This window comes from Sciurus carolinensis, chromosome 6, assembly GCF_902686445.1.
Source record: "Sciurus carolinensis chromosome 6, mSciCar1.2, whole genome shotgun sequence".
In the NCBI taxonomy this organism is placed as follows: domain Eukaryota; kingdom Metazoa; phylum Chordata; class Mammalia; order Rodentia; family Sciuridae; genus Sciurus; species Sciurus carolinensis.
This window is the reverse complement of record NC_062218.1, coordinates 80,394,624-80,406,698: the sequence shown is the minus strand read 5'-3', so window position 1 is coordinate 80,406,698 and position 12,075 is coordinate 80,394,624. Positions and strand designations below refer to the sequence as shown.

At 37.4% G+C, this 12,075-nt stretch overlaps 1 protein-coding gene across 1 annotated transcript in view; it reads left to right on the top strand.

Moving 5' to 3' along the window:
- The window catches only part of Ell2 (elongation factor for RNA polymerase II 2), a 70,291-nt gene extending 62,522 nt beyond the window's left edge, over nucleotides 1-7,769 (top strand). Inside the window, exons 10-12 of the mRNA XM_047554888.1 lie at nucleotides 2,459-2,630; nucleotides 4,685-4,729; nucleotides 4,821-7,769. Of these exons, the coding sequence (XP_047410844.1) occupies nucleotides 2,459-2,630; nucleotides 4,685-4,729; nucleotides 4,821-4,937 (334 nt within the window). The 3' untranslated portion in view covers nucleotides 4,938-7,769. The remainder of the gene's footprint in view (nucleotides 1-2,458; nucleotides 2,631-4,684; nucleotides 4,730-4,820) is intronic.
- Nucleotides 7,770-12,075: the final 4,306 nt, after the last annotated feature.

Sequence of the window (12,075 nt, the reverse complement as noted above, 5' to 3'; positions counted from 1 at the left end):
CTTGACTGTGGAATGGAGAAAATAGAATCTAGGCTGTATGAATATTTTTTTCCCTATTAGTGGCATCTCATGGTGGATAAAGTTAAACTATGCTGGTTAGCCTTGCTCATTTCCAGATGAGAGAACATTTTAGATTTAAAATGTGTTGTTTCTGCTTAACAGTAGTGTGAAAGCTATACTTATTGGGGAGTGAGACCTCATGGAACCATAATGCTGGTCATCATCTCTTAACTAACAGGAGCCTTCAGCTGTGCTAAGCACTCTGTCATCTGTGGCAGTGTGTGGTTTCCGAGTTCTGTAAGGGAACCTTGAAAAGCAACCACCTCTGAGTGACCCAGGAAGGGTCAGTGGTCTGCAGCCAGGCTTCCCCGATGGCTCAGGGCTCCTCTGCTGAGGGGGTTCACCTCTCCAGCTACAAACCCACTCTACCTTAAAAGTCTTCTGAAAGTTGGCCCCTCCAGGATGCTGTTTGCATTCTCTTGTGATGGATTTTGAATCCCTCTTTTATCATAGTGGAAAATCCTTGTTATGTATGATGAAATCATGTGGGGAAACTCAAAAATATTCTAAACTTTCCCCATAGATTCAAGGCTGTTGCTGTGTTTTGCCAACCTAATTAGCTAATTCTATATTTAAAAAACTTTTTTAGGTTACTGGTCTAAGGATGGTTGCTGCTTCTACCTCATTGCATCTTTATGTGTTAGTCATGTTTCCAGTGCTCTGATTGTATGCTTATTTAGATAAAAGCAACTTATTTTAACAAAAAAAAAAAATTAAGTTTTATATAAATATAGCAAATTATCTAAAAATGATGAGAAAATTACCAAAAACACAGAACTTAAGACACATGCCTATTAAGAAAACCAAAAGAACTTAGTGTAAAAACTAAATGATCAACCTTTGAATAATTCATACTTAACCACAGTATTACTAATTTTTATATAAGATTTTAAAAGTATTGTTTCACAGTATTACTAATTTTTACATAATAAGAATACTTTTGTTACTTGTGGTTGTGAATTATCCAGACTGTTTAAATTTTTATTTTATCACTGCTTCAAGAATCAACTGTAGAACTAATAATTTTGTTAAAAATAGTGAAATGGTTTTTGTTTAAATGCCAGTATAAGCAAATAAGCAACATGATTTGGGGCCAGCTTGGTATTTTTCCCTAAGGAAATTATTAAGTGAAATACTGAGGGTGTGATTTTGAGAAAGTGGAAAAATACATATATTTGTTGTTATACAACAACTTAAATGTTTCAAGATTGGTTCAGCCATTTTGCTTATATATGCTTATCCCCAGGAACCTCTTTCCCTAGGGGCTCCCTCTGGTGTACAGTCAAGGCAGCCCGTGTCTAAGGGGGACTGCTTCCCAGCTCGGCTGCCTGGGCTCCTTTTACAGCTAAGGCAGCAGCAGGGCAGCTCTAAATCAGCATACCACTGCTGTCTCAATTACACTTAGAAAATTAAACCTCCACACTGTCTAACTCAGCATGAATAAAAATATTAATGAGGACACTAAGTTTGCTCACTGCATCACTTTTCTCACATTTCCAGCTAGGCATCTGTGATAGAGCAATTTAAATAAAATGGCTAAGATTATATAAAACCATGTGGAGAGAACTGAACTCCAAGATATTACACAGTGAAAAATAAATGTGAACCCCCAGGGTGCAACCCAAAGCTCCTACCACCTGCCTGAAAACCTCAATTTTTTTTGTCCAATTGTCAAGGGAATTTTGCATTTCATGACAGGAGTACAGAGTACAAAGAACCAGGTCAGATGTGATCCCAGTCCCCAGATCCACAACTAATAGTTGTAATATTAAAATGTCCTTAATTTAAGAATTATAAATAATTCCACTTTTGTATTTCATATATTTGCCTAATCAGAAATATGAGGAAAGGGGTAAAGAGAGCTAGCTGGAGACCTTTGTTAAGGAGTTCTGCTTGCTACAGGTCTGAAGGGCTAAGAGACAGGCTCCCTCATAAAGCAGTGGGTCGAGGGACAGCTTTGACCCCAGCACTCTGACTGCAAGACATTTTTCTGATGTCTCATTACCCATCAAGTCTTTCTTTCTCTGTGCAACTTGTAACAAATGAGCTGGCCTCTACCACTAGTGTGAGAGTGAATTGTTTTGGGTAAAGAAGAGTTCAGGAAGCAAAATCTGTGTAAATACTTTTTTTTTAAATGTAGGTACACTTTAATTCTGTGGCCACTACATTTTTTCACATTTGTTCTCTTTCATTGAAGCTTTTAAACCCTCCTATGTGATCATTTCACCTGGAAGCTCCTTTGAGTGACCTGGCAGCAAAACAATGGCAGAGTAGCATTAAATACTAACAATGCATACATGGATGTAGCTTCTAAATATTTGGTTTAAATCTCAGATTTGTACAATCATGTTGGTTCTGTAGCTACTCTCCATTTATAGTTTTCTTTTCTTCTCATTAGAAAATATATTGCTATTGTCTCCTATGAGCAACGCCAGAATTACAAGGATGACTTCAATGCTGAGTACGACGAATACAGGGCTTTGCATGCCAGGATGGAGACGGTAGCTAGAAGATTTATCAAACTGGATGCGCAACGAAAACGCCTTTCTCCAGGCTCAAAAGAGTATCAGGTATGGTTTCGTTCCTTGACGGACAAACTTTCACATTTTACCTCCTTTCTCTTTTCCTACTGTACCCAACCCCAGCCATCCCATTGGCCTTTAGATCAAGTCCTCTTACAGAGCAGCATCTCTGTTGCTTTAAGAAACTAAATATTTTAAGTACTTCTTGAAAGTAAATAACCAGAGCAGAAAATCTTTGTGCCACTACAATAAATATATAGTGTATGTCTTAAAAAACAAACCAAATACAATTTAAAAAGTAGAAAAAAGTGGATGTTGGGATACATTTAAATATTTGATTACGCTTCCCACTCAACTTGATGCTTCCCTCCAAAACTACGCTATTTCAAATAAATTTTTTAGTTATTTTTTAAAAACCTTTTCTGAGCCAGGCATGGTGGTGCATACCTGTAATCCCAGCAACTAAGGAGCCTGAGGCAAGAGGATTGTAAATTCAAGCCAGCCTGGGCTACTTAAGGAACCCTGTCTCAAAATAAAAAGAAAAAGGACTGGAGAATAGCTCAGTTGTAGAACACCCCTGGACTCAATCCCAATGCATGATATAAAGGAGGTGAAAACTACGGAGGCTGGGGTTTGAATGAAGACAAGTTTGCTAGTTTAGCCATTCCAGAGCCTGATGTTTGTTAACCAGTATTAATCTGGTTTTGCTTCTTTACCTTACATGGTGAATTACTCTAGCTAACAAAAAAGCAGTAGACTCCTGACCTGTCTCCTGATTTTTTTTTTCTTAGTTCTTAGCAAAAAGATTGATAGAAATGAATACTTCCATCCTTATGTAGGCCAGACCACTTTTTCTCACTCACAGCCATAGAGGATACGGTGCCTCTCTCCCAACCTGTTTTGACTACAACCTATGTGAGAGAATGGTTGTTTCCCCACAACAGGTAAAATAGCCTAAGAGTATTTGTGTTCCAGAGATTGCTTATGTCTTATAATAGTGGACATTAATCTCTTCAATAAGCTGGTGAGAGGAATCTCTTCTTATAAGACTTTGGGAGAGGAATCAGTGTTTGTGGGTATGAGAGGTTAGTGATATAAATTTTCCCTATGTAGTTATTTTTCAGAGCACATTATTTTCCTTAAACTAAAATTTAAGTAATTCCAAGGACTGCTTAGTGGTTTACTCTGCATTTAATACTTGTATGACCTTGGGCAGGTTACTTAATGCCTCTTTGGCTCAAATCCCTCCACAAAATAGGCTAAGCATAGAGTTGTTGTGAGTAATAAATGTAAGTAAATACTTATAAACTGCTCAGATCCAATTGTGGTATCTGGTACATAAGGACTAGCTAGCTATTTTTGCCCAGCTACCTGTCCCCTCCACCCGCTACCCCCAGTGGATGTCTCCACTACTGGTTTCCAGTATATTCTTTCAGAAGTGTGTATTATATGTGTGTGTGTATGAAATACATGTGTGTATGTATATACCCAAGTAAATTTGCATATCTAATATATTTAATTGAATCTATGATTTCTTCAATTATAGGTTGCATCATTTTACTATGTCCAAGTAATTTAGAGCATGATACATTATTGTTTATCCTGGTTTCATTAAAATGGAAAGAAATGCAAGTCTTAAAAATAATGAAATTCTTAGAATATATTAGTCATTGTTTCTCTTTTAAGTAAAAGCATTCAAACTTCTCATATTATTTTGTACTAAACAATATAATTCATCTAAGAATATTTTTATATCACTACATAAAGTACTTCCTTATTTCTTGTCCCACTTCACATACTTTGTATAGATTGATGGACATTTTGATATTGTTTACCATCTTCTGCTTTATAGACAGTACTGCAGTGAATAACCTTGCATGTACATCATTTCACTCAGGAACAAGTAAATCTTAGTATAAGTAGAATTGCTGAGTCAGTTTTGCATTGGCTGTTTTGACAGCTGTTGCCAAATTGCTATCCATAAAGATTGTACCAAGTTACATTCTCTTCATCTATATTTCCTACACCCTCACTGAATGCATGTTAGCTATTAGGTTGCAAAAAAAATTGTTCTTTTCTGATTATGATTTTTAATTTTGTAGAATGTTCATGAAGAAGTCTTACAAGAATATCAGAAGATCAAGCAGGTAGGTATCATCACTATTGGTTTTCTGACTTGTGGTTGAGAAATGTTACAAATTTTGCAACCTAATTCCTCACTTTTTTTTTCATCTGCAGTCTAGTCCCAATTACCATGAAGAAAAATACAGATGCGAGTATCTTCATAACAAGCTGGCTCACATCAAAAGACTAATAGGTGAATTTGACCAACAGCAAGCAGAGTCATGGCACTAGAACTCTGCTTGGACCAGAAGATGTGAATAAACTTAAACTTATTTATTTAAAATTCCAAATGAGTTGCTCTAGATTCTAAAAAGATGAAACTTTGCCTGTTGAAAGTTTCAGTATTAGTAAACTTGAGTTACTTTTTTTTCCCCCATTTTACTTTGCTTCCCTGCATTTTGAAGCTGCTTTTTCTGGTCCTTTTTCCCCCGTTTCAAGACTTGTGTTTGTTAATAGAAATAATTTTTTAGATTTTGGGGATCCAGTGTCTATACTTCAAATCAGTTTTTTTCCTTGAAAACTTGTGTTTGTCATTAGAAATGATTTTTAGTAGATTTTGGGGCTCCAATGTCCACACTTAAAAGTTGTGTGTGTGTTTAAAAAACAAAACAACAGTAATGTGCAAGGTGAAATGCTTTTGGATAAACATAAGCCTATTTTCTGATCTTTCTTAATGCAAACTCTTTGCCTTAAATGGTAGAATATTTAGAAATTTGCACAAAATACAAAAAAAAAATGAAAACATTGTTTTGGAGGGTTAAAAACAAAGTTGTATGAATATGTTTATGTGTATAATTTTATACACAGGTCTACAGGCTGACTTGATCTGAAATATTAAATCCGCCCTGTTAGTTAACCCCCCATTACAATGGTTGCCTTAAGGTGTTTGCTAGTTGTGTACCTAGTGTGGTTAATCATTAGCTACACTGCTTCCCAGTGATTAGAGCAATGGGAAGCACACTGTGGCCTACCAGCGTCTGGAAGCATGTGCCCAACCTGTATGTGTGCAGAGGTGATGTGGATGTGAGCGTGCATGAAGGAAAAAAAGCTGCTACTCTCAGTAGGCCAAACGCTCAGGTTAAACAACTGACGAGTGTTACTGTAGGGTTTTTTGTTTGTTTTTGTTTTTTTTCTCCTGTCAAATTGCTACTTCTATTGTTGAAGACAAAAGCATTTCCATTTCAACAGTTTGTCAGCTTTATTAATGTTGGGCAAAAATTGATATGTTATAAAAATGAAACAGATCTATAGTTTTGGGGCAAAATGATAAAATTAAATGTGTAGGTAAACTATTTATATACTGCTATAAAGTATTTTTTGAAGAGAGATATGCAAAGAAGCTATTACCTACATGAGATGTATATTTAAAGATTTTTTCATCCTGGATACCAGGAATATAAAAAAAGCAGATATATTTAACCATAACATACTGTGATTCATCAAACAGCACAAACTTTCATTTCATGGAGTTTATCTGTTAACTTTGATTTAAACTATCACTTGTTTTATCATGTGGGAACATAAGTTATGTGGTCAAAAATATAAGGATTTTGAACTAATGTTGATTCAGGTTGTGTTGTCTTATCGTATTGTCTTTTCAAAGTGCTGCCAGTTGAAAAGGGAAGCATTATGTTTACAAATCTGTTTTGAAATGTTTGCCAAAATTTTTGGTAGTATCTTTAATAAAGATGTTTGTCTCCAGCATCCAAGAAAACAAATAACTTTGTCGTGTATCACTGTAAACGAGAACATGTTGGCATCTAGGAAACATGAGAAAATGTGTATATTTTTTCTCTTTGAAGTTCTTTCCTAAACATTGACTAGAAAGATTAGATAATATACTTAAGGTATACAGACTATACAAAGAATGAACAAGACTCTCTTGCAACTATAGAACACTGTGGCAGAAATTTGATTTCTGTGTATCATGTACTTCCTGGGGAATTCTGTTCTTTTAGCACTGAGATCCCTGGTGCTCTTGCTTTTACCTCAGAATTGGTACAATCATTATTAAATATTATTTCTAACTTTCAGTTGAAAAAAATGAAGAGAAGTTTTTGTGGGGATACATTCAATCTTTATATTTTTATGGTAGGATCTCTTGAGAGGTTTGGCTACAGGTTACGACCTTGATGGTGTTATTTCTTGGGAATCTTGACCTTTTATTATTCAAGGATTGTGTGCTGCTATTTGTTGTGAGTAAAGTTTCTCAAAAGCAAGGTTCTTGGACCACTTGCATTACCAGCAGTAGAATCTCTGGAAAGAGCCCAGGTATCTGCATTTCACATGTTTCTTATCCATAACTTTTATAAGCTAACATATGACACACCATTGACTTGGTTGCAGCTTTAAACTTTCAAGCTTCTAGATCTTGAAATCTTAAACTAAAGGCCAACTATTGACTTTTTTTTTTTTTTAAGTCCATTCCTGTCTGCAGGTACAAATCACTTTTTCCCTCTGCATGATCTGAGGTAGCGCCTCACTTGTTTCACTGCCAACTCTTACTTCAGAACCTGTTTACAAATAAAATTTCCAGTTGGTTAAGCATTACCAGTTGGAGCTCCTCCCCACCTTCATCAGCACATCTTCTGGTTCACAAGTTGGGTAACAATGGAAGCTGGAGTTGCTTTATGGAAATCCAGCATTGCACATAGACTTAACTATACACCAATAAAAGCCTTAATTCAGATGTTTCCTGTATACACTGGACAGATACTTGCAAAAAGTGTTGCATATTTGAGAGCTATAAATCTGTGAATCTATTACTCCAGATTGCATCCCTTTTGAAGATGGGCATGAGCCCACTAAAATATTTATAACCACTTTTCATCCCCTACTGCCAGATTTTTAGATTTGTGCAAATGAGTGGCCACTCAATATCACTTATTCTAGTGGAAGAATTTTGAGGAACACTTAAATGTAAAACAGCATTGTTAAAATTAGAGAATTAGCTGGGTGTGGTGCATGCCTGTAATCACAGTGCTCAGGAGGCTGAGACAGGATGATCAAAAGTTCAAAGCCAGCCTCAGCAAAAGCAAAGCACTAAGCAACTCAGTGAGAACCTGTGTCTAAATAAAAATACAAAATAGGGCTGGGAATATGTCTCAGTAGCAGAGTGCCCCCAAATTCAATCCCTGGTACCCACCCCCCAAAAAAAGAAAAAAAAATTAGAGAATGAGTTATGCTGGGGGGGGGGTTGGTCACATTTCATCTAAAATAATTTGAACTCAAATATTTTTACCAACACACTGATAAATCAACTTCATATTGAATGAGCAGCTAATTGGAAACAAACTGAAAGAACATTAACTACATGAGTTGTTGTTTTAATGTGCAAATTTCATCACCTGTCTTATTTATTCCCTTTGAGATACTTTAGAGGGACTAACTTTGAACACTTTTAAATAGTTAAGAGATGTTCAGTAGTTGCTCTCACAGAAGTTACTGGTGTGGTCAGTTTTATCATTGCTCCATGCTTTGATGAAAAATTGAGTATTACTTTTATTTCCTCTCTGATCTTACAGCCTTTGTGAGTGTTTTCTTGAAGTATTTCACCTTATTTTGTTAAACAAATGCACAGTTGGATGTTGGTTGCAAAAAGTTGAAATAAGGATTAGACAAAAATAGTCCATCCATTCTCCCTGGGTGCCTCACCCTTTCCTTCAGGTGTATTCTTTGCTTCTGGAACATGGCTAAAACTCCGTAGCCAATTCAGCAGTGTAAGTGTTCAGTTGGTGTGCTTGGTACATGCCTCTACTACTTTGAAGTGTAATTTCTCATATTTCTGGTTTTACATGATGTAGAATACCACCAGTCATATAATTATATATGTACATGGGGTAATAATGTCTGATTCCTTCTATCTTTCCTACTCCCTTCCCCCCTCCCCTCCCTTGTACTACTTTGTAAATTCTTACAGTTTATTACTTGCCCAAATGTTACTAAATCTTTTTCTTATGTGTACTGGATGGAGAAAAAAATCATAACCAGCACTTTCTGAGAAACGTTTTAGAAAATGATATTAACTGACACTACTGAATGAAGGCCACGAAAGATGTCATCTCTGTAACATGAAAATTGAGACTCAGCCTCTGAGGCTCATGTAAAACTATTTCAAAGTGTTAAAACACACACACACACACACACACACACACGTGCTGTTTCTCAGTTGTTCCACCCAAACCAAGTTAGGCCTCTCAAAAGTAAAATGTCACAGGGGCTTTTCAGTTGTTACTGAGCTCAGCAGCTGTGATGGCCCCTGTTGTTCACACGGATTTCAATTCAATAAAAATGTTAACTTCGCAGTTCTGGTACTTGTTTTCTTTTATCTAATTTCAAGGCTCTTCACTTTATCTTTAAAAAAATAAATAAATAAAGCACATGACAAAACGTTCTCTGATGCCCTCTTGTAAATGATGGTTCTGGGACAGAGGTTATTTGTCAGTGACTCTAGGAAATGGGAACAGGGTCTTTGCTCCAGGACCCCACCTGTTTTATAGAGGTAGTACATGCCTCCAGAGTCACCGTCAAAAAAGAGAGATAATAACCCTGTTTACCATGGAGGGTTCTGATTTGTTGCAGTTTTGCATGTGTCATTCCATTTCTTGTCACCACCTGTTATCTCCATTTTACAGATGAGTAAACTGAGGCTTAGAGGAGAAACCAACTTGCCCATCTCACAGCTAGTAAATGGCAGCAACTGGGAAGCATGACCCCAGTATCTGCTCTGCAGCACTTCTTCATATTTCTCTTCTGTCTTGATCTATAGAACAAGTTTAATCTTTGCAAAGTGACAATTTCAGTCACCCAGGCTAGATAACCCCTTGATTCCAAAGAGGTAGTAAAAGGGGTTTGGATTGCTGTGTCAAATGGATTATTCTTGGTGAGTTGGTGTGTCTGAAATGACAGGAAAATTGGAAGGGTGGTGCAAATATTTTTTAAGAACTGGTTATTTCCTCTAGTTTCCCTTTACATTTGAATGTGTTCAGTCTTAGCAGTGTGGTATGTGAAAGTAGAGCAGTGCTTGGTAGAGGTAGGGAAGGATGCAGTTTTATAATATCATTTCCATTCCATATTAAGAGAGTATCCCAGCTTATGGTGCATCCAGTTTAAATTAGATATAAGGACATTCTACCTGATTTTTTTTTTTTTTTTTTTTTTTTTTTTTTTTTGTGCTGGGGATCGAACCCAGGGCCTTGTGCTTGCAAGGCAAGCACTCTACCAACTGAGCTATCTCCCCAGGCCCTAGCTGAATTCTTAAATCCAGTTTGTAAAAGTTTTATGAGGGAATAATGTAGGAGAAAAAGAAGAAAGTCTCAGTTAAGCATTGGAATTAAAAACCTGGGAGGATGGATGCCAGCAGTGACTTTGGTTAGGTTTACAAGGAGCCTCAAGGATGAATGAGGTTCCAAAAGCTGTCAATGCGTCAGCAGCCTCATCAGCCCCTCCTCCCATGGGTCATCTGACATTGTATTTGCCTTTGAGCCCGGCTTATCCTCAGCTCTAAAGTGAAACTATGCCTCCTTACTAAGCTGTGGAAAAGGCTTCATTAGGTAAACACTTGAGAGTTCCCTGAAAAATCGTCATCTAAATTATGGATTCATCATTCACCCAATGTAATAAGGAATGTTCGAGGCATTGTTTTCCAGGTGAGAATGATTGCGAAGGGGGAAAGGTAGAGAGGCTTGAGGTTTCAAGGTGGGGTGTTTGGGGTTTGTTTTATTGAATACCAAACATACATGTAGCTGCTCTTCTGGTTTTATCTTTCCAAGATTGGGCTGGGAGGCTGGCAGTGGCAGCAGGTGGTTCTGATATTTTGTGAGTGCTTAATTCTCATCGGGGGTCAGATGATTCTACTGTGTGTTAATGTGGAGCTGGGTCATTTTCAAACCCTGACTGCCCAATTCAACTGACTAGCCAGGCTGGTTTTTCTTACTGTAATTAGATAGTTGGTGTAACGTGGGCATTTGTAGATGGACAATAAGAACTCCATATCTAGGTCTATAAAATGCAGGAGAGTGCTTCCTAAAGATAAATCCACACAGTGTGGAGCACTTACCCAGCATTTATGAGACCCTGAGTTCATTCCCTAGTATCACAAAAAAATTAATTAATTAAAAAGGATGAGCCCACATAATTAGCCAGGATGTTAGAAATAGGGGCTTCCAGAGGAAAGGCTGGCTGCCCTTCATACTTCATGAATTCTGACTGGGCTTTCAAACTGTTGTGGGGTTATGTGGGCAGCCTGATCTACTGTCCCAGTCCCATTTCCTGCTACTTCTACTCTCTGCACCCAGTCACACAGGCCCTGCTTCAGGTTCTCAGCCACACTTGCTCCTATCCCAAGGCCTTACATGCTATGGCTTTACCCTCTTCCCTTCCTCACTTAGCCAAGTCCTCCTCATTCTAAAGATCACCACTGCAGCATTCCTTAACCATCCAGACTAACTCAGGTCATCCTGGAATGTGCTCTTTCGTCTTATGCTTCTCCTCTGTGGCACTTACCATAGTTATAACTGGATACTAATTGCATTATTAAGTTTCATGAGAGTAGAAACTGTTTTGTTCACCAGGGTATCCCCAGCCCCTAGCTTAGTGCCTGGCCTATAAATGGTGCTTGATAATGATTTATTGAAAAAATGCATAATGCAGACTGTTCATAAAGGTCATATTTAAAATTCATGTGGCTAGGGATTTGGATTACTCTGAGAGTACACTGTATCATTCAGGTTTCTGTACATTGCCACTATATTGTCCCAAAGTCATTATTTAGGGATTGGTTCATGAAGGCAGGTTGGTGTCCATGGCAGACTCACTACTTTGAGAATCCTTTTGCACGATTAACTAACCAAACATTCCAAGGGGGACATTGCCTTCCGATATTGGCATTGAGACCTCCAGTTACCTCTTAATCTGAGTGCCTAAACAGACTCAAGATTTGGAGTATGAAATAAAAAGTTATAAAAGTTACTGTTATTTGTCACAATTTACAGATAAGTTCTGATTTCATTTCCTAATACATTTTTTCAATAGCTTTCTCTCACTTGGTAGATTGCAGTCTAAAATGGGTGCAGTTTTCCATCTTCGTTAAAGCATCTTAGCTTATATTTCCTTTAGTTTTATGCCTAGCACCCATGCAAACTTCCAAGTAGACATTCTTGGGATAATCAAAGGATGTTGAGATTACTGTAACAGTAGGGACTATCACCGACATCCAGAGCTACTGCCTCCATTTTGTAGATGATGAAATGACAGTGTCTAAGTGACAGCACATGGCAGCAGCTTACATACTCTTCCAGGTAGGGTTAAATACAGCCCAGAAACCACTACTGGAAAATGACACAGACAGGTTGTGCTGAAGTGCCAGACA